The sequence below is a fragment of the Polypterus senegalus genome, chromosome 4, assembly GCF_016835505.1.
Source record: "Polypterus senegalus isolate Bchr_013 chromosome 4, ASM1683550v1, whole genome shotgun sequence".
In the NCBI taxonomy this organism is placed as follows: Eukaryota; Metazoa; Chordata; class Cladistia; order Polypteriformes; family Polypteridae; genus Polypterus; species Polypterus senegalus.
In genome coordinates, this window is record NC_053157.1 from 63,499,133 (window position 1) to 63,521,700 (window position 22,568).

The 22,568-nt window shown below is 39.2% G+C and overlaps 1 protein-coding gene across 1 annotated transcript in view; it reads right to left on the reverse strand.

Annotated features, from left to right (window-relative positions):
• The window catches only part of LOC120528714 (serine/threonine-protein phosphatase with EF-hands 2-like), a 71,011-nt gene that overhangs the window by 2,122 nt on the left and 46,321 nt on the right, over positions 1–22,568 (reverse strand). The window contains exons 14-16 of the mRNA XM_039752870.1: positions 12,975–13,081; positions 11,408–11,571; positions 3,616–3,706 (exon numbers count right to left, since the gene is read on the reverse strand). Coding sequence (XP_039608804.1) covers positions 3,616–3,706; positions 11,408–11,571; positions 12,975–13,081 — 362 coding nt within the window. The remainder of the gene's footprint in view (positions 1–3,615; positions 3,707–11,407; positions 11,572–12,974; positions 13,082–22,568) is intronic.

Here is a 22,568-nt window from a genome sequence, read left to right on the forward strand (position 1 = left end):
GATGCGTTGCACGAGGAGGTGGTGAGCCCACCGTTGCCTCTGTGGGGCTCTCTGAATGTTGGGGTTGCCTTTGCAAGGGATAAGCAGCCCTCAACGGACGCGTCAATCGAGTTTCAGCCATTTCAGCATGTCACCCCATTGGGGAGGGTCTCAAAAAAGTTAAAAAAAAAAAAATAATAATAAATCACAAAACATTTTTTTGAAAGTGCTTATGCTTGCTCTGATATTTTTCTGTCATTTTGACTATTGCATCATTGACTGTATGGCATAACAACTAAAAATCGTTTAGATGTACATTATGGTCAATGGCTGTGCTACGTGTTAAAATGCTGTATTCTGACATGACACGTTTGCATTTCCAATTAGGGAGTAATATTTACATTCTTTAGTTATTTGTTTAGCCATGCAGTCAGAAGGTGAGTGCAGCGCTGCCTTGTCCATGGTTCTCATCTGCATCTCTCGTGTCTCTTCATTAGGCTGTGACACATTATTTACTTCAAGTGCAATTTGGATTATTAGAAATATAGCTGACAATTCCTTCAACCATACATCAACTCCTTCACTCTTCTAACTGAACAACAAAGAACACACACAGCACCTGCAACAACATACAGGGTACGTTCGATCTTCCCACTAGTCCATTGATGTCTTTGAATGCCAATATATGTAGTCATATGAAAAAGTTAGGGAACCCCTCTTAATTCTTTGGATTTTTGTTTATCATTGTCTGAGCTTTCAAAGCAGCAACTTCCTTTTCATATATGACATGCCTTCTGGAAGCAGTGACATTAAGTTTATTGGATTAACAGAAATCATGCAATATGCATCATAACAAAATTAGACAGGTGCATACATTTGGGCACCCCAACAGAGATATTACATCAATACTTAGTTGAGCCTCCTTTTGCAAATATAACAGCCTGTGGACGCCTCCAATAGCATTTGATGAGTGTCTGGATTCTGGATGGAGGTATTTTTGACCATTCTTCCATACAACATTCTCCAGTTCAGTTAAATTTGATGGCTGCCAAGCATGGACAACCTGCTTCAAATCATCCCATAGATTTTCAAAGATATTCAAGTCGAGACTTTGACGGCCATTCCAGAACATTGAACTTCTCCCTCTGCATGAATGCCTTTGTAGATTTCCAACTGTGTTTTTGGGTCATTGTCTTGTTGGAATATCCAACCCCTGCGTAACTTCAGCTTTGTGATTGATGCTTGAACATTATCCTGAAGAATTTGTTGATATTTGGTTGAATTCATCCGACCCTCGACTTTAACAAGGGCCCCGGTCCCTGAACTAACCACACAGCCCCACAGCATGATGGAACCTCCACCAAATTTGACAGTAGGTAGCAGGTGTTTTTCTTGGAATGCGGTGTTCTTCTTCCGCCATGCAAAGAGCTTTTTATTATGACCAAATAACTCAATTTTTGTCTCATCAGTCCAAAGGACTTTGTTCCAAAATGAATCTGGCTTGTCTAAATGAGCATTTGCATACAACAAGCAACTCTGTTTGTGGTGTGAGCTTCTTTCTCATCACCCTGCCATACAGATATTCTTTAAGCAAATTGTGCTGAATTGTAGAACAATGTACAGATACACCTTCTGTAGCAAGATGTTCTTGCAGGTCTTTGGAGGTGATCTGTGGGTTGTCTGTTCATTCTCACAATCCTGCATATGTGCTGCTCCTATTTTTTTCTTCGCCTGCCAGACCTGAGGTTTAACAGCAACTGTGCCTGTGGCCTTCCATTTCCTGATTCCATTTCTTATAGTTGAAACTGACAGTTTAAACCTCTGAGATAGCTTTTTATAGCCTTACCCTAAACCATGATACTGAACAATCTTTGTTTTCAGATCTTTTGAGTGTTGCTTTGAGGATCCCATGCTGTCACTCTTCAGAGGAGAGTCAAATGGAAGCACAGCTTGAAATTGACCACCTTAAATACCTTTTCTCATGATTGGAGTCTCCTGTCTATGAAGTTCAAGGCTTAACAAGCTAATCCAACCAGTTTGTTTTTACAAGTAATCAGTATTGAGTAGTTACATGCATTCAAATCAGCAAAATTACAAGGGGACCCACATTTTTGCACAGCCAGTTTTTCACATTTGATTTAATTTCATACAACTAAATACTGCTTCACTAAAAAGCTTTGTTTGGAAAACACCCCAGTACTCAGATGTTTGTAGGAAATGAAAGACATACCACTGTTCTTTTTTTTTTGTTGAAAGTAGATTATTATGCAGGCTGAGAGGGGTTTCCAAACTTTTTTATATGACTGTAATTGATTTTCCAGAAAGGTTTTCCCCCATGTAACAGGTTATGTGTATTATTAACACATACAATGTCCTCTTTGCACACAAGACACACATTTATATATTTAATAGGGATCTTTCTGAGACTTTTCAGCTGTACACAGTTTTTCGTAATCTGAAGCTTGCTCTGCGTCAGATCTGGTTAATGAGGGCCTTCCTGAGGCATTGAATTGCTTGAACTGTCGAGTTGTTACCATCCATTTTTAAGCAAAATTCACTCACCTACCAAAGTCCTGGAGCCAACCAACTCAAATCTGCACTGCTTGTAGTGAGATCAGCTTAGCAATGATGAATTTAGGTGACATGTGCCCATGAGTTTTTGATGGTGCTGCAATTACTGATTAGTTTTTTTTTGTGACTTAATGCAAATAATAATCCATTACCATTGTCACTTCTATTGCTCTGTTCACAGTTTAAATACTTGCTTTAATAGCTGATATTTATTGTATTTACTTTTCGTTATTTTAAATTCGACATTTAATCCTAAAAATAATACCACATTGGAAATATTTCTTCACCATTATCTTCAGTCAGTGTGTCTGTTGTAACACCGGATATAGGAAATAGGATAGGAAAACTGAAATAGAGCTGAAAAGAAAGCTTCTAGGAATGAGTCCATTTTACTTTTGTTTCTGACAGAGAGACCCTCCGTTTACTGACAGGGGCGGGCAATGAAGTTGGAAAAGGTGGTGGAATCGCTTGGTCCAACATTCCAGCCATTGCCTTCATTGTTGTTTTGTGGTTTTCACCATACAGCATTCCTTCATAGTTTTTAAAAGCCAATTTAGTTTTATATCTGCAACATGACTGTCTGCACAGTCTGGTACATTTAGTTACATCTGATGCCGTTCCCTTTTTTCCCTTCCATATTTGTGTTTTGCATTTTTCATATTCAGTCTGTTTTCAGTGTGCCTTTTTTTTCTGTTGTTAAGTCAGGCCTGCAGTTTGTACAAGGATTAACTTCTGATTTATTGAATTAGAATTTTCTAAATCATTGATGGAAGCAAAAAACTAATGGCAAATAGAATTATACATCCTTTAAGGTTATCTTTTAAAAGCGACAGAACTGCTTTAGAGGAATCTATCTGCATCAATATTCCAATCTCTGAATCTCAAATTTAGTTATCTCAACTGCAGACAAAAAGACTTAATATGAATGAATGAGCACTGAAAATAAGTCTGGGAACGCCGATCTGAAGCGCTATATATATATATATATATATAAATAATATATATAAATAATATAATGATCAACCAAAGATGCCCTTTTTTTCCTAAGCTTGGTGCCATACTCACCCGAGTTGTCACTGTCAATTAATCGGAAGATTGTTTCCAAGTTGGAACGATTTCTGTAAAGCGTTTCCAAAAGACTTGATGACTGTGGTGTCTTCAGGGCCGTGGAGAAATGACGAGGAAATTGGATGAAAATGAAGAAAATAGCCGGTTACATGAGGTAAAAAGCAGGTGCGAATTTCTTTATTCTACTCTGAATATGAAAGTTAAGTTAAAAAATACAGTGTGTACCCAAAACGTAACAACACACTTCCTAACAGCTAAACAGCGTTATACAGTGGGTATAGAAAAGAACCCCCTTGAAATATTCCCATTTTTTTGCTTTACAGCATTAAATGAACGGTGGCCGGAAAGAAGCGCACGGGAAATAACTGCACACGGAAAAATGCGCGCACGGGTAAAACCGCACGTAGATAAATGCGCACATGGAAAAATGTGCAAATGGCAAAGACGTAGATGCAACGAAAAAAAATGTTATACATCGCAATAAACGAAATTGTATAATTGTTCACTAAACATATTTATAAGCTTGTATGTTTTAATTTGTTTGCTTTCGAGCAAGGCAAGTTGACAAAATTAATGCTAAAATCCCTTGCTGCATTATCTTTCGTTCCATTAGAGGATGTAAGAAATACTTTTAACAGGCTAGCAGAAACTTTTCCTGATGAAGAGAAGCTCAACAATGTCCTCGTATATTTTTTTTCCCACCTATATAGATGGTGCCGCAGGAAGATGTCCTCAATTCCCTCCAAGAACATGGAACCATTACGATGCCGCTCTTGACGAAACGCCAAGAACTAGTAATTGTTGCGAAGGGTTCTGCAATGCCTTAAACTCCCTATTTCATTGCAGTCATCCGAGCATATGGATGCTTTTCGATGGATTGCGGAGGGGTTTAGCATGCCATAAACTCACTTTAGTGAACGCCCAAGCTAACGGACTGGAGCCACCAAAAGGAAATACAGACAACTTTACGCGCTTGTTGTCAGCTCTGTAGAAAAATATAACGAAACTGAGGACAAATTGTCTTACTTGAGGATAATAGCTAATTTACAATAATACTGTTAATTAGGGTGTGTTAATCGTTTATATTTTATTATAATAAAAAGTGTCTAGCAGTATAGGTGGTGTATATTTTATATTTGTAATAGTTGTATGTCGCCACCGTGTGCTTTTTTCCACGTGCGTATTTTTCCGTGTGCGGTTATTTCCCGTGCGCTTTTTTCTGTGCGGATATTTCCTGTGCGCTTCCCAGCTTTATTTACTCAATGCAACCAAGTGAAAGATATCACAGCTACAGTTCAAAAATCAAAAACAAGACATTCTGAGATTAGTAAAGGATCACCCCCCCAATGTCCATGTCGTTTTGTTGAATCCCTTTTTGCTTTATTGACAGCCTTGAGTCTGTCGAGATTTTTCTCTATCAGCTCTGCACATCTAGAGTGAGCGCCCACTCTTCTTTACAGAACTGTTCAAGTTCAGTCAAATTGAATGGTGAGTGTTGGTGGACTGCTATCTTTAAATCTTTCTACAGATTTAGGTCTGGGCTCTGACTGGGCCACACCAGGGCATTCACTTTTCTCTCTTTCAGCCACTGTGTGGTCAATTTTGCTGTGTGTTTCGGGTTGTTGTCGTGTTGAAAAGTGAATATTCTGCCCATCTTCAACTCTCTGGCAGAAGGTAGCAGGTTTTCCTCAAGACTTTGACAGTATTTAGCCCCATCCATTCTTCCTTCCACCCTAACGAGAGCCCTAGGCCCTGTGGCAGAGAAACACCCCCACAACAGGATGCTGCCACCTCCATGCTTTCCTGTAGGTGTGGTGTGTTGTGGATGGTGAGCTGCATTGGTGTATCATTTGGTATTGAGGGCAAATAGTTCGAATTTGGTCTCATCTGACCTTAAGACCTTTTTCCACTTGGCATCAGAATCTTCAAGGTTCATTCTGGCAAATGCCAAGCAAGCAAGAGAATCAATACAATGCAATTTATTTTTGTACAGCCCAAAATGGTTCTTAATGTGGCCTTTCTTGAGAAGTGGCTTTTTCCTTGTGACCCTCCATAACAAGCCAAAATTGTGGAGCGCTTCTGAAATTGTTGTCACGTGCACACCATTAATGACCACTCTTTGCCATCAAATCCTGCAACTCCTTCAAAGTGGCCTCTTGGTAGCCTCTCTTACCAGTTTCCTCCTTGCTCTTCCATCCAGTTTCGAGGGACGGCTGGATCAAGGGAGGGTCCTCGTAGTACCAAACACTCGCTACTTCTTTATTACGGACTTTACTGCGCTCCTTGGGATTGATAAAGCCTTTGAGAATTTTTTGTCTCCATCTCCTGCCTGCCTTATGTCTGTCCACAACTCTATCCCCGAGATCTTTTGAAAGTGGCTGGCCACCCATAGTCAGCTGTTTGCTGTCAGTTGCCCTACCAAGCAAGAGAATCAATACAATGTATAGCCCAAAATCGCACAGGAAGTGCCGCAATGGGCTTTAACAGGCCCCTCTCTGTCTGAGAAGACAAGGAAAAACTCCCAATAAACCTTGGGAATGGCAGTTCAAAGAGAGACCCCTTTCCAGGTAGGTTGGGCGTGCAGTGGGTGTCAATACAACACAACACAATACACAGAACAGAACAAATCCTCAATACAGCATAAAAATGAATGGACCAGGAACAGCTTCACTCAGATTACAACTGACCACAGGTGGGCAATGGAAATGGTGGGCACTGACACCTGATTGAGTTTAGGAGGGGAGGGGGGATCCTTTATTAATCTCAGGAATTCTTGTTTTTTATTTTTTATAATTTTTCTGTAGCTGTGATATCTTTCACTTGGATGTTGTAGACTGCATTGAGTAAGTAAAGCTGGAAAAATATTGATTTGCGTGTTTTCATTTAATTCTGTAAAGCAAAACAAAATGAGAATATTTCGAAAGGGGTGATTCTTTTCCATACACACTGTATATATAATATATAATAAATAAGAAACACAGCACGTATAATGAGGTACATTTTATGGCCAAACAATGGAAAGCTTCATATGTACAGTAGATTGTAATCTGTTCATCCTTGTAGTTAACCCGTTAAATTCAATTTTAGTGTCATGTGGCACTTATTAAAAGCAAATGTTTATAAACAAGTAATACATTATTTCTTTTGTTTAAAAAAAGAAGTCAAAATCACTAATAAAAATGTGTTTACTTAAATACACCTGGGGTTGCATTGAGGAGAAAAACTTCTCCTTCATCGTGACGAGGAAAGGCAAAAAACCGATACAGTAAGAGAAAGCACATTGATTAGGCATAAAATAATAAAGTCTATCATCCGGGCATCTTTTTCTTTTTTTTTCCCCTTTGACTAGTGTGAGCCTGCTATTGGTGTGTAATTGTGTTTTGTGCCCACCATTGCTGGAATGGTCACCACCTCAAAGCTATGCTAACCAGCAGAAAAATAGATCAGCAAAATGGCTAATTCTGGTAAACCGGGATTATATTTAAGCATTCATTTTGAATTTTGTAATTACAAGATGGGTTTAACATATTCAAGAATATATGAATAGTTAGTTGTAGGATATAAGAAATCAATTTATCAGCATGCTGAATGCATTGTTAATGTATAAGCATAAAGCATACAAAAATGGCATCACTGATACGGTTTGCTTACAAAGCTGCAGTAAACTATCCATCCTTCCATTTTCTTAACTTGCTTATTCCAGAAGTGGGCCATGTGGAAGAGATTCATATCCCGAGGGCATTTGGCACACATCAGGAATCAACTCTGGATGAGATGCAGATTATATTAATATGAAAGAAAAAAAACACAGGCAATGTCATGCTTAAAGGTGTACATGATGGTGGTCGTTACGTAACAATTATCCTTGCAGAAGCAAACACAACAAATGAAAGGAGCATTGCTCAATGAACAAGCCACGTCCTTAATGTCTTTCAAGGGCTGTTGCTGCCTTTTTAAGACATTCTGAGGAGTGACTGACCCATAATGGCATTTCTTACAACTTACACAAACAGCATTACTTCAGATTATCGGATATTTGCGACAGTAAGTCTCCTCTCACTGATGCACTGCAGATTTACGTAACCGTCTGTCCAACACATATTTGATGTAATCGCTCGACTATTAGAAATTCTTTCTTTCTGGTGGTGGACTTAGAGGTGTCCAGATCTGAAGGACTTCCACCAGTATGTGTCTGTCATGTTCCACTAGAGGAAACAACAAACTGGACTTTCTTCTCTACATCACATACAGTATTGGGTCATCGTGTCCAAAGTCTGGCAGACAGTGGTGCATGGCTTCTGCCATTTGTGTATTGGATCTCTTTCTTTCAAAACATTTGGCATTTCTATTCAGTGTTAGTGGAAGCTGAGAGTCGCTGATGAGAAGACTTTAGCGTGAAGACCTCTTATTTGTTTGACTTTGATTCTTGTGTTTGTGTATTGAATTTTAGACAGTCAATATTTATTACTGAGCACAACACCATCTGCTCCTTCTGTCTCACCACTTTCTGGTCGCACCTTTTCAGTTCTGTATGAGGTTTATGCCTGTGCAGGGTCTGATGACTGAATTAGCAGAAAGCTCAATGGCGAGATCTGAAGTTTTCAAATTTAAAATATATTCACTAGTTCGGATTCTGGGGCTGCTTAAGGGCTCATTTATACTTCACGCTCAGAATGCATACGTGCCCGTATCATGGCTGCCATGTGTTCCCAGCTTCATTTGATGCATCCTCTTAGCAGGTCCTCAGAAATTAATGAGGCGCGTGCGCGAGTTGCAGTACCAGCAAAAAGTCGGGGGGCTCACGGTGCTAAAAGTTGGAATGTGACGTCTGAGTCTCTGTTTATTATCTACATGTGACAGAAAGCTTTACGGATCCTATGAGATCGGTGTGCGCACTTCGATGTTTGATGAATGGTTCGATGCAGTGAAGCAAAATGCCGACATACAAATACATTTGTGGTTTCTTTTATATTCAAGCATCGCATATTCCTGATCGTAATGACACGATACATTTTAAAAGTCTCACATACAGACTCAAGTCTCAAAAACTATTTGCCCCCTTCCTGATTTCTTATTCTTTTGCATGTTTGTCACACAAAATGTTTCTAATCATCAAACACTTTTAACCATTAGTCAAATATAACACAAATAAACACAAAAGGCAGTTTTTAAATGATGGTTTTTATTATTTAGGGAGAAAAAAAAATCCAAACCTACATGGCCCTGTGTGAAAAAGTAATTGCCCCTTGAACCTAATAACTGGTTGGGCCACCCTTAGCAGCAATAACTGCAATCAAGCATTTGCGATAACTTGCAATGAGTCTTTTACAGCGCTCTGGAGGAATTTTGGCCCACTCATCTTTGTAGAATTGTTGTAATTCAGCTTTATTTGAGGGTTTTCTAGCATGAACCGCCTTTTTAAGGTCATGCCATAGCATCTCAATTGGATTCAGGTCAGGACTTTGACTAGGCCACTCCAAAGTCTTCATTTTGTTTTTCTTCAGCCATTCAGGGGTGGATTTGCTGGTGTGTTTTGGGTCATTGTCCTGTTGCAGCACCCAAGATCGCTTCAGCTTGAGTTGACAAACAGATGGCCGGACATTCTCCTTCAGGATTTTTTGGTAGACAGTAGAATTCATGGTTCCATCTATCACAGAAAGCCTTCCAGGTCCTGAAGCAGCAAAACAACCCCAGACCATCACACTACCACCACCATATTTTACTGTTGGTATGATATTCTTTTTCTGAAATGCTGTGTTCCTTTTACACGAGATGTAACGGGACATTTGCCTTCCAAAAAGTTCAACTTTTGTCTCAGCAGTCCACAAGGTATTTTTGAGATGTTTCTTAGCAAAATTGAGACGAGCCCTAATGTTCTTTTTGCTTAACAGTGGTTTGCGTCTTGGAAATCTGCCATGCAGGCCGTTTTTGCCCAGTCTCTTTCTTATGGTGGAGTCGTGAACACTGACCTTAATTGAGGCAAGTGAGGCCTGCAGTTCTTTAGACGTTGTCCTGGGGTCTTTTGTGACCTCTCGGATGAGTCGTCTCTGCGCTCTTGGGGTAATTTTGGTCGGCCGGCCACTCCTGGGAAGGTTCACCACTGTTCCATGTTTTGCCATTTGTGGATAATGGCTCTCACTGTGGTTCGCTGGAGTCCCAAAGCTTTAGAAATGGCTTTATAACCTTTACCAGACTGATAGATCTCAATTACTTCTGTTCTCATTTGTTCCTGAATTTCTTTGGATCTTGGCATGATGTCTAGCTTTTGAGGTGCTTTTGGTCTACTTCTCTGTGTCAGGCAGCTCCTGTTTAAGTGATTTCTTGATTGAAACAGGTGTGGCAGTAATCAGGCCTGGGGTGGCTACGGAAATTGAACTCAGGTGTGATACACCACAGTTAGGTTATTTTTTAACAAGGGGGCAGTTACTTTTTCACACAGGGCCATGTAGGTTTGGATTTTTTTTCTCCCTAAATAATAAAAACCATCATTTAAAAACTGCATTTTGTGTTTACTTGTGTTATATTTGACTAATGGTTAAATGTGTTTGATGATCAGAAACATTTTGTGTGACAAACATGCAAAAGAATAAGAAATCAGGAAGGGGGCAAATAGTTTTTCACACCACTGTACTGTCTTCTGTGCCGTCTTTTTTTCTGGTGCTTCCTCCGGTCCTGATAGCAGCGGCAAACAGCAATAGGTCGCCACACAGAACACATTACATGTATGAGATTCCAATTCTCTGCACATTTAGAATCCTTAGATTTATACTTGATATCAATTTCATAATGAAATGCATTAAAGTATGTATGTTACATTTTACAGATAAATCGTTAATTTCACTTAAATAATGAATACGTTTAATAATTACACACATGGGGGTGACACAGTGGTGGAGAGGTAGCGCTGCTGTCTCACAGGGAGTCACGCCGCTGGTATTCCCTGCCTGGAGTTTGCATGTTTTCCTGCTGGGTTTCCTCAGTGTGCTCTGGGGTTTCCTTCCAAAGATATGCAGATTTGGTGACACTAAAATAACGCCAGTGTATGTGAGTGCTTGTCACCTTGCGATGGGCTGATGCCTCGTCCAGGGATTGTTTCTACCTCGTGCCCAATGCTAGCTGAAATGGACAAATCCCTGGACTGATGGATTTAATCATTAAACATCCTTTTCTGAGATATTGCGGTAAGGTGTCGTCGGAATTTAATGTGTGTTCCAGGCAATTCACAACACAGCGAAGCCAAATCTGTTCTCACCGTGATGATATCTTGCAGTGCCACCTGCTGGATTCTCCAGATTTACGTAAAGTACGTAGCAGTAGCGTCTGCTGCTGCATGTGTCGCGTCGCGTGAAGTATAACTCCGGCCTAAGTGTGTGTTTCTCTTGTTCTCATTTTGTTTGCTCTTTAGTAGCTAGTTAAATAATTGCAGGCACTCGCATGTGTTTATGTAGCATTGCATGCTCATCTGTAAGACCACTCCTTTTTCATATTAAGTGTGGGCCTCTTTGTACCTTTTTGTTGTTTTCATTTTTGTCCCAGTTGATGCTGACTGTGACACATTTTCTATATATCAGTTTTAATTTTTATTTTTACATGTCTGCTAGTGGTGACAACATAGAAGCTGGAAAAGATTTTTGAGCTGTGAATCAAACAGCAAGGAAGGAAAAACTGTAATGAAAGTAAATTACTAAAAATGCTTTCACCCTGAAAGGTTCTGCATATTGTAATATTTCTGAGAGGAAAGAACGACTCAATCTGAAGAGACTGAAAGGGACACCATTACTGCGCATACCTCTTTGATGGGCTGTTCAATGGCAAGGTGTTCAAACCAAGCTTGATAGTCAATATGGCCATCAGTAGTGTTGGGCACAAGCTGGGAGCGCAAGATCCTCCAAGGTAGACCCAACTGCATGACAGACTCCACAGTGTTTGCCCAGTCGTTCAAGGAGATCTTACCTTAAAGGTAGAGGAGACAGAAACAATGTGAAGGAATAAAGGAAGGTTTTGTTAACGTAAGTAAATCAAAATGTCACAAGGCAGCTTTATTTAGTTAAAACAGCACCTGTAGCATGTTACAGCGCATTTCAATATTACATCCGTTCACTAAAGGCTGCGGAAAACCCACAGGCCCTTGTAGGTCGTTGTAAATGTGCTCGTGGTGTTGGCGAGTTTCTCTTTCAGTTATACTGCACTTTTTGTCTATTACTGGATTTGTGGCCTCTTGGCCATTCTTTGGATCTCATATTGGGACTCTGTTTGCTATTAGGGTTGCCTATTTTGAAGGAATTGCCTTCTGTGTATTTTGCATTGTGCTTTCTCTTGGGGTTTGATGGTTATTCCCCCACTAATGAGCATTTTGAGCCATTGTTGGACTGTTGGAGATTCCTCGTGTTTACGTTTTTAAGAGTAGCAAAATATGTGTGACTGCTGTACATTAATAATCTATTTATTGCCTCTCAACTTAAAGAAAGTAAAGATGTTTATTCCTTCAGTATTTGAATATCAAAGAACATGGATAAAGGAGACAACTGGAATAGCAAAAATATTTAAAATTTTAAAAACACACCAGTGCCACCATGACATACGAGGGGGGACCCAAAAATAACCGGAATTTTGTTGTTGTTAGGTTGGTACTTGTAATACGTGGTTGGGCGATGTAACTAAGCTAGGGCGATCTAGTTACACTCCTCACCAGTCAGTCTGCCAAGTCCCAGCAGTCTGGAAGGTTGTGCTTGTGTTCAGTGAATTTTGTAAAAGTAGTTTTGTGCGGGCGTCGTTTTTTTACGATGGCCGATTATCGTGAGCAACGCGCGGCAGTGAAATTTTGTTTTCTTCTTGAAAAAAGTGTTGCAGAAACTATTCTTATTGAAACGGTATGACAACCCTGAACCACCCACCCTAATCACCGGATTTAGCTCCGTGTGATTTCTTTTTGTTCCCTTGGATGAAAAAAGACTTGAAAGGAAGGCGTTTTGCTGACGTCAAAGAGGTAAAACAAGAAACGACCAGAGCATTAATGGGCATTACTTCAGACGAATTTAAAAAATGTTTCGAACAATGGAACAAACGGTTAGATAAGTGTATTTCCACCAATGGAGAGTACTTTGATGGAGACTAATTGTAGTTTGCACAGAAAATTAAATTAAACACGTTTTAAAAATATTTCCAGTTATTTTTGGGTCCCCCCTCGTACACTCAGCTGTCTAACGTCTGGAAGAAAATACAGTAATGAAATGTTCCTACAACATGGGTGGACACTTCAGTACTTTGGCAATAGGCACTGATGGCTGTCCACGTGAGCTCATATGCCTTAAAGCTTCAACATCCCCTTTTCAAACAAAAAAAAGAATGGTACTTACCCTTTTTTGTTTTGTCGCATTGTTCAAAGGCTCTCAAAAGGTCACATCTGTGTGCAAAAAGCTGCTCTCTCAGATCTCTAATGGCAGATCTTTCCACCCTACTGACTCTGGATGGATGTGCAGAAAATACAAAACAAGAAACACATACAGTCAGTCAGTCAGTCATCGTCCAACCCGCTATACCCTATATTTTGCCCAGAGGGGACTGGGCGGTCTCATGGTCTGGAATCCCTACAGATTTTATTTTTTCTCCAGCCGTCTGGAGTTTTTTGTTTTTTTCTGTCCCCCCGGCCATTGAACCTTACTCTTATTCGATGTTAATTAATGTTGATTTATTTTGTTTTCTTATTGTGTCTTTTATTTTTCTATTTTTTTCTATTCTTTATTATGTAAAGCACTTTGAGCTACTGTTTGTATGAAAATGTGCTATATAAATAAATGTTGTTGTTGTTGTTACTCTAACACAGGGTCACGGGGGTCAGCACAAGGCAGGAAACAAACCCCGGGCAGGGTGCCAGCCCACCGCAGGGCACACACATACAATACTGTTATATTATTATTTTACATATAAGGAGCATTATTGTTGAAAACAAACATCATTAAATGTTTAAATACTTAAAGTGTATGCATATTTTTTTTTTTTTTTAGTTTAGGTAGAAGTGGACGCAGTCATTAAAATCAGACATTTAAATATTGACTGAATTTGTCCATTTTACTGCCTAAGGAGATGCGTTACGTCACCCTGATTTAATGTTTATTAACTCAGGAACAGAAATGATTTGCTGTGTACTCAAATTGTAATGAATGAGTCAGTCGGGCCCTAGAATGCTGGTGACGTAACTGAGGGGACATCAGAACGAAGAAACTGCAATTAGCATGAGGGATTTGTGAACACGACAAGCTGGACTTGCTCTATTCAGATATCAATGCCTTTAAATATAAAGCTGATCTGAGAACATCTTACAAGGCTGTGACCGACAGCAGCAGCTCTCTTATTTAAGCCAGGACTTCTTTTGTGTGTTGCGGAGGGGATTGTTGTTTGCTATTTATAAATACACCTTTTCCTGAGCTTCTGTAAATTTTAATCCTCCCTACGGAACAAATAAAATCTATCTATCTGTCTGCCTGTCTCTCCATCAAGAATCACTTAGTGCAAGCAGCCCAGTGAACACATAAATAGTGAATAAGCAAACTTTCAATAATCTTTACTGTCACACAATTCTTACAATTAATTTTTGTGCTCAGAAACTGGGACTGATGTGATCCTGTAGATGTCTTTTGTGTTCTCCCATCGAGAGGGAACTGCACTTATTAAATGGTTGTTGAAGGAGAAATGTTTTACAGTACAAAGGTCATCCTCTGGACCTCAGAAGACTAGCCGAATCATTTGCCCAGAACAGACTGATAAGAAGCACCCTTAACTAACCGCTACATACTGATAAGCAGAGTGCCATAGGATGTCCAAGAAGTAGACATCCTCATTTATTTCTCAGTTCAGCCTGAAACCTGATTGAGGTTACGGCTCTTGCTGCCCCGGTATGTTGGTAAAAATTAAAGAAACCTTTGAATCATCCAGAGCTTCAACTGATAATAAAGAGAAACTCCATGGTGCTGAAATCGACCTGCTGCTACAGATGACTGGCAGCGTGTGACGTGGACGTCACTGTGGCGCCGGTACAAAGGTCAGCGTCATGCGCTTCCTGATTATCTAATACTATTGGATTCGTTCAAACACAGTGTGCTGAAGTTTGTTTTAGTAATATAGACTTCTTATATTTTTTGTGATTAGGGTTTGATGATTGACTTACTTACTTAAAATTATTAAAGACCATTTTCCCTCTTTTTAACACCTTGATTTCATCCATCCATCCATTTTCCTACCCGTTGAATCCGAACACAGGGTCACTGGGGTCTGCTGGAGCCAATCCCAGCCAACACAGGGCACAAGGCAGGAACCAATCCCAGGCAGGGCGCCAGCCCACTGCAGGACACATACAGCCACACACACACACCAAGCACACATTAGGGACAATTTGGAATCGCCAGTGCACCTAACCTGCATGTCTTTGGACTGTGGGAGGAAACCGGAGCACCCGGAGGAAACCCACGCAGACACGGGGAGAACATGCAAACTCCACGCAGGGAGGACCCCGGAAGCGAACCCAAGTCTCCTTACTGCGAGGCAGCAGTGCTATCGCTGCACCACCGTGCCGCCCACCTTGATTTCTGTCTAGCAATTTGGTTTCCAGCACAAGGTTTATTCTCTCCAGTTTTGATCCCACCCTTTATATATACAACAGTTCATCTCCTGGGCCTTTTCTTCAAATAAACTGCCACATATCTTTACAGTTGGTACAATACCTGAGTGGAGTTTGCATATTTTCCTTGGTTTATGACAGCTTTTGATTTTCATTGGCAAAACACTTGCAGTCAATTTATTATGGACTCTAAATTCACTAAGTGTGTTAGGGTGGTGCCCTGCGGTTTACTGGTATCCTGCCATATTTGGTTATCAAACTGTAAGCAGCAGAAAGAAGATGTGACGTGGATACAAAATTAGTTACATCTAAGTAGGGTTCATCATTTTTTTTTATATTTTTACTGATTTTATTCAGAAACAGATAATATTCCATATAGTCAAGACAAATTTAACAAATCAAAGCAAAATCGACCCCCACCCAAGAGAAAGAGAGAGGAGACAGCAACTGCAGCCAATGTTCCCTCTAAGGAGTAGCATATGGTGAGCAAAAAACATTGTTTATGAGCGACATTTTGTTTAAGCCAAAAATGTATGAGCAGCAATTTTCGCGATAAGTATGAGCGACGCCGTCGGAACGAGCGATCGTGCGAGAAGTATGAGCGACGCTCTGAATTCGTGTGAATTACTCACATGCTCAGCTTTGAGGGAACATTGACCGCAGCTACTGTACAATATAAAACAAGCAAGAAAAGAAAGGTATCGCTTTCCACAAAATGGAAACTTATTCTAAAATGTTATTGATTTGATCCTGCCATATTTTTAAAAGTTTTGAACAGATCCTCTAAGTGAGAATTTGATTTTTTTTCCAATTTCAAATAGTATAGAAAATCAGTTACCCACTGACTTAAGAGTGTTGGGTGGGATTCTTCCAGTAGAGCAAGATAAGTCTACATGCTACTAGTGTAGTAAAGGGAATAACAGTTTGTTTGTCCTTCTCCACTTGAAGGCCATCTGGAAGTCCACCAAACACAGCTGTTAATGGGTTAGGAGGGATTGTGACACCAAGGCTGTCTGAAAGGCATGTGAAGATTTTGGTCCAGAATGGTGTTAATTTGGTGGAGGCCCAAAATATGTAGCCCTTTGAGGCTGGAGCTTGATTACAACAGGCTACAAGGTGAGTGTGTAGGACGCAGTAATTTGAGGACCATGATCAGAGTTAACAATAGTGTTATACTTAAAAGATCTGATTGTCTGCAAAAAATGATTGTCTATGAGGAAATAATCCATTCTTGAGTAACAATAAATGTACGGATGAAAAGAAAGAGTATGCGCTTAGGTTAGGATTTAAGAACCTCCATGAGTCAGATTATGATCCTTCACAAAGTGTGTAATTATCTTGGCAGTATTAGACATTATCACCATTTTATCTGAGAATCTATTGAAGTGTGGCTTTAAAACTCAAATCATTATAATTTTGTGAGTGTTCACATTAGGGGTAGATTCAAATATAGTTTGGAAGAAAGCTCTATCATCCGTGTTAGGTGCATAGGTATTATTCAAGATCATTTTAATATTAGACAAATTGCCCATCACCATGACATATTGTCAGACCACTGTCTTTGCACCCAAAACTGCTCCATGCTTAATCACTGAGTCTCCTGTAAAAATACTATCTTGGCATTTGGACTTGTTGAGTTCAAGAGTAGTTTCTTTCTCTTTAATTCATGATTGAGACCCTTGACATTCCAGCTCACAAAGTTCACTATTTGGTCATGGAAATATTTTTTCTGAACTTTTGTTGACATTTTGTAGTCTTAGGTAAAGTAGTACTTTGCACATACGACAGCTTTGACAAAGATTTCATATTATTGCCAAGTGTTATTATTATTGTCCCAGGTTATTAGGTTATAAGGGATAAATTACAAATAGCATTGCTTCCTTTCCCTCCACCCCCTAGCCCATACTCCCAAGCATCACACCTAGCTTAAGAATTCAAAGACTGCAACAACTAAAACTATAGCCCCCACCTGATACAAAGTTTGCTGAGTGACCCTGATTTGAATCATTCAGGTGGTACGTCTTTCATATCTAACATTGATTCCTGGTTTCCCTGCAAATAAACATAAGTAATTATTGAAAAAAAGTTTGGGTGTTACCTTGCTCTCATATTGTTTACTGTCATTTAGCAGCGACTGATGAGTGTTAACCTGAATGAACATGGCTCATTTTTTCAGGTGTAGTGACTCGAGTACAGACTGGTATACCTGTACCTCAACAAGGGATGACTTTCAGGCAATCTCTTGGTTCCTGTCAGAATATTTGTGCAGCCCTTACACAGGGAGCTACTGGAATGAGGACCATTACATCCGTGAACACCACCAGAAGTGCTGCTCCTGAAGTGGCTTTTAGCCTTTACTAAAGTATTCTGAAGTGTAGGCCTTTTAGCAGAATCCATCCAAAAATGGGCCGGCAAATTCATGTATCCTGCAGGAGTGGAGCAGCTTCCAGCCCCTGTTAAGGTATTGAAGATGAGGTAGCCAGCCTTGGCCATTGTTCATGTGTTGCAGACCTCTCTGTGAGAATAAAGTGCTATGAGGTGTTGAGTGAAGTGGACTGAGTCAGTGATGAGCGGACGTTAAAATAGGTATTGCAGGATGTAGATGAAAATCAAGGCGATTGATAATTGAGACGTTTCCAAAATTAACTTAAAAAGTACCTTAGAGTTTAAAGTACCTTTCATGAACACTTTTTCATGAGAAAATGGAAGGTCTAGTAAATGAATGAAATGTGTGGATGGGTTTACGTTTCATGCACTATACTTTGCATAGCATAGTTACCTTGGTGAATCTGCTAAAAATGCTGCTTTAATTTGAAAAGCTTTCTATCTACGTTAGAATTTTCAGGTTGTTGTTGAAATGGCAAAAATGGTTAATGTTTCTTCATGGGCATGTGTGATTTTTCACCAAGAACAATGCTTGTTTACTAAGCAAATGAAGAACAAAAAGACTACCTGTAGAATACTCTAAAATGGACTTTTTGTGGACACATTGGCTTTTTAAGATTGCTAACAATTTTAAGGTTGCCAAAGCTCTATAAAATATAGACTGAGAGTTCTGCCAAAATAAATACAACTAAAATATTTAGGTATTTCAAGGTGCAGTACAGGTCAGCTAATGTAGAAGGTAGGAAAGTCCACAAAACTGACAGGTATTCAAAAAGTTTAGTTTTCTTCATCCATAATGTTACGCGTAACTTGGTCTTTTCAAATGTATACACTTTGGCAAGTGTTTTTAAAAAAGATTAATTTGCAGTGGTTGAGAAGTGTCATTCTGGTGAAGAAGAAAGGTCAAATTTTTCAAATTATCCATGTTAGTGTAGACTAAACTTGATCATGGCCTCAAGACAAAAAGCAGCAGTGACGCATTAGAAAATGGCTACCTATTACTCAGACACTCCTGTGTAAGAAGACCAAAACAAACACTGTGCTTTTGTAACAAAATAGTACATAATGCAGCCAACCCTTAAAGCTCAAAGCATTACCCTGTAGCTTTGGTGAAATTCAAAAATAAGAAAACCGCTAGTAGATTTTCCAATAGAATGAATACAATATTGCAGATAAAGCCAAGCATCTTATTTAAAAAGCCCAAAATAATAATAAAGTAAACAATTAATGAAAAAACACCCCGTGTCTGCGTGGGTTGCCTCCGGGTACTCCAGATTCCTCCCACAGTCCAAAGACGTGCAGGTTAGGTGCATTGGCGATCCTAAATTGTCCTTAATGTGTGGTTGGTGTGTGGGTGTGTGTGGGCGCCCTGCCCAGGGTTTGTTTCCTGCCTTGCACCCTGTGTTGGCTGGGATTGGGTCCAGCAGATCCCTGTGACCCTGTTGTTAGGATATAGCAGGTTGGATAATGGATGGATGGATGGATAATAAAAAGACAACAAAGAGTAACACTATGAATATGTGAGATAATTCTGTAGTGTATGGTAAAGTTCATTAAATTTTAACAAGAAGAGGCCATTTAACCCAACAGGCTTTCCAATCCCGTTCACCAACTTTCCCTAAAACAATGGCAAGTCGGGTTGTGAGGGTTCTCAAAGTACAACTATTTATCAGACTTCTTTGTTATCTTATTCCTTGTGCCTGTGTTTTTTCCTATTCCTTTTTCATGTTTGTGCCAATTCTACTCTTGACAAGTTTATATCTGTGTTCTCATTTTCTTGTTGAAGAGTTTATTTTAAAGTAACAGCTGGGATCCACTGTACTAATTCCCTTCGTAACTGTTCATTAATGTCACCTCTTAATCTCTGTTTAAACTAAAAAGGTTTCACTTTAATCTTTCCTCACAGCTTATATCTGGCTGTCCTGGACTCAGCATAGTCGATCTTCTCTGGACTTGCATCCAAAACTATACACAGCCTCAAGGTGAGGCCTCACTAGTATGTTATTTAGTTTAAGAATAACCCGCTTTAACATCAAAGAGTACATCTTGTTCCCCTTTTTAAGTCCCTATGATTCCTAAGTTCTTTCAAGTTTCAGACCTCATTGTGTTCTCCAATCTAACAGTTTTACCTCCTATGCATAACAGTTTATATTGTAATAAACACAATGTGTGTTGTGCATGTGGGCAGAAGTTGGTCATTCGATGTGCATTGCATCAGGTTGTTAGATGGTGCTGTGCAGAACTGAGGGTAAAACAGAAGTCCAAAATGGTACTGAGGTTTCTTGAAGTTTCTCTAAAATCAACAGTATTCTAACAATAGAAATAAAGAAATTATGCTAGGGATGATGAAAATTGAGGAGCCACAAGTATGTTCTTAAGCAGATAAATTTAACTGAACTGCGACTAAAAGCAAATTTGACTGCATTTTTAATTTTTATGGCTATCACTTTCACCTAAAGAAACCGAATAATCTGCAAAGTTTCACAGCCAAAAGTAAGATGATGATCAGACTGAAACAGACAATGAATCTTCAGAGTAGATACAACTGAGGAAATTAATTGAGTGTTATTGACCAAGCCTCTAGCACTCTCAGAATTACTAGATGCTATAAACTCCCTTCAGAGTGGTAAAGCAACAGGCCCTGATGGATACCTTGCCGAATTAAAAAAAAAAATCAATTGAGTTAGCTCCCATTTTATTAGCAACAGAATCCAGAGACAATAAACTTTTACCTCAGACTTTTCGAGAAGCATTAATTACCATCATTACTAAGTAAAATGAAGTATTACAATGTGCATCATAAAGATCAATCTCACTTCTGAATAATGATGTTAATATACTCTCCAAAGTCCTAGGTAGAAGGATTGAGAAATTTCTCCCTTTGGTGATATCACAAGATCAAACTGGATTTATAAAAGGCAGACACTTAGCTTCCAATCTTCGACGCCCGTTTAGTGTAATATATTAACCCACAAAGTCTAACACCCTGGAGATGATGATATTGTTGGATGCAGAAAAAGCATTTGATATGGTTGAATGGAATTAAATTATTACTACATTGGGGAAATTTGGGTTTAGTCTGAACATATGTGCATCGATCAAAATACTGTATACCAGTCCAGAAACCTCAGTTTGTATTAACAACATTATTTCAGATTTCTTCAAACTAGAACGCGGTATTAGACAAGGATGCCCCCCCTTGTCACCACTGCTACTTGCAATCTCCATTGAGCCGCTGGCAGTTCACCTTTGAAATGCTTATTAGATAAAGGGGATTATTAGAAAAGGACTTGAACAGAAAATATCACTATATGCAGATAATATGGCAATTTACAGTATATATCATATTCACAAAATACTATGCCTGCAATCCTAACAGTACTAGCAAAATGTCAAAAGATTTCTGGATTCAAAATTAATTTGAATAAAAGTGTGTTCTTTCCAGTGAATTCTCAAGCACACAATATTAGATTGGACATGTTCCCTTTTATCATCGCAGATCAGTTTAAATACCTCGGGGTGACATCACAAGTAAACATAAAGCTCTTTATCAACAAAATTTTGCTGTCTGCATGGAAAAACTTAAGCAAGACTTGCATAGATGGTCTACCCTCCATCTCACTTTAGCTGGCAGAATTAACACTGTCAAGATGAATATCCTTCCTAAGCTTCTTTTTTTCTCAAAACATCCACGTATCCAAAGGGCAACCCTACAAAGACCTAAAGCAGAAGGTGCCATGGCTCTACCTGAATTTCAATTTTATTACTGCAAATATACAAGCTATAAAAACCTGTATATTGACACAAATAGATGAACACACACTGGCTTGGTCCACAATATAAATAAAATCCTGCAGTACCTCTTTATATTCCTTGCTTTGTACCCCAGTAAATACACGTCATTGCCAATATAGTAACAACCCAATTGTGCTTCGCTCACTTCGAATATGGAACCAATGTAGGAAGTACTTCAAGATAGAAAAGCTTTTATCTGTGGTACCTCTGCACAGTAACCGCCTTCTTCCACCCCCTCTAATGTACGCAGTTTTCTATGTTTGGAAAACGTACAGGATTAAATCACTTAAAGATTTATACATAGATAACATCGTTGCATCCTACAAACAATTACACTCCAAAATTAACTTTCCATCAACACAATTCTTCCACTACCTCCAAATTAGAAACTTTGCTAAACAAAATTTGTCCAGTTTTCCTCACCTCCCACCTACATCTATTAAGGAAGAAATATTGATCAGTTTTGAGGCAGCATTTCTGTTTTATATAAAAACACTTTAAGATCCCTTCCTTTCAAAGATCTCAGAGGACAGTGGGAAAATGCACAGAATTCACTCAAGCACATCATCTTGTTTAAAATTGTGCAAAATGTTTCCAGGGCAAGGACATGCGAATGTTGCAATCGAGCTCCAGCCTCACTGGGTCACATGTTTTGGGTGAGCACCAAATTAACATCATTCTGGACCAAAATTTTTAAATGCCTTTCAGACAGCCTTGGTGTCACAATCCCTCCTAACCCATTAAGAGCTGTGTTTGGAGACGAGAAGGACAAACAAACTGTGATTGCTTTTACTTCACTATTGGCACGTAGACTCAACTGGAAGAATCCTAACCTACCTCTTTTAAGTCAGTGGGAAACTAATGTTATATACTATATGAAACTGCAAAAAAAAAAAAATCATACTCTTACTTTGGGGAATCTGTTAAAAACTTTTTTAAAAACCTGGCAGAATCTAATCAGTAACATTTTAGAATAAGCATTTATTTTGGGGAAAAAGATTTTCTCATCCTTTTTTTTCTACTCTTAGATTACTCGGGGTGTTGGCCTTGCTCTCTTTCTCATGGGTGAGGGCTGATTTGAACTGCTTTGTCAAGTTTGACTTGCTTGTATGAAATGTTACTTACTTCTAATAAATTCAATAAATTGTTAAAAAAA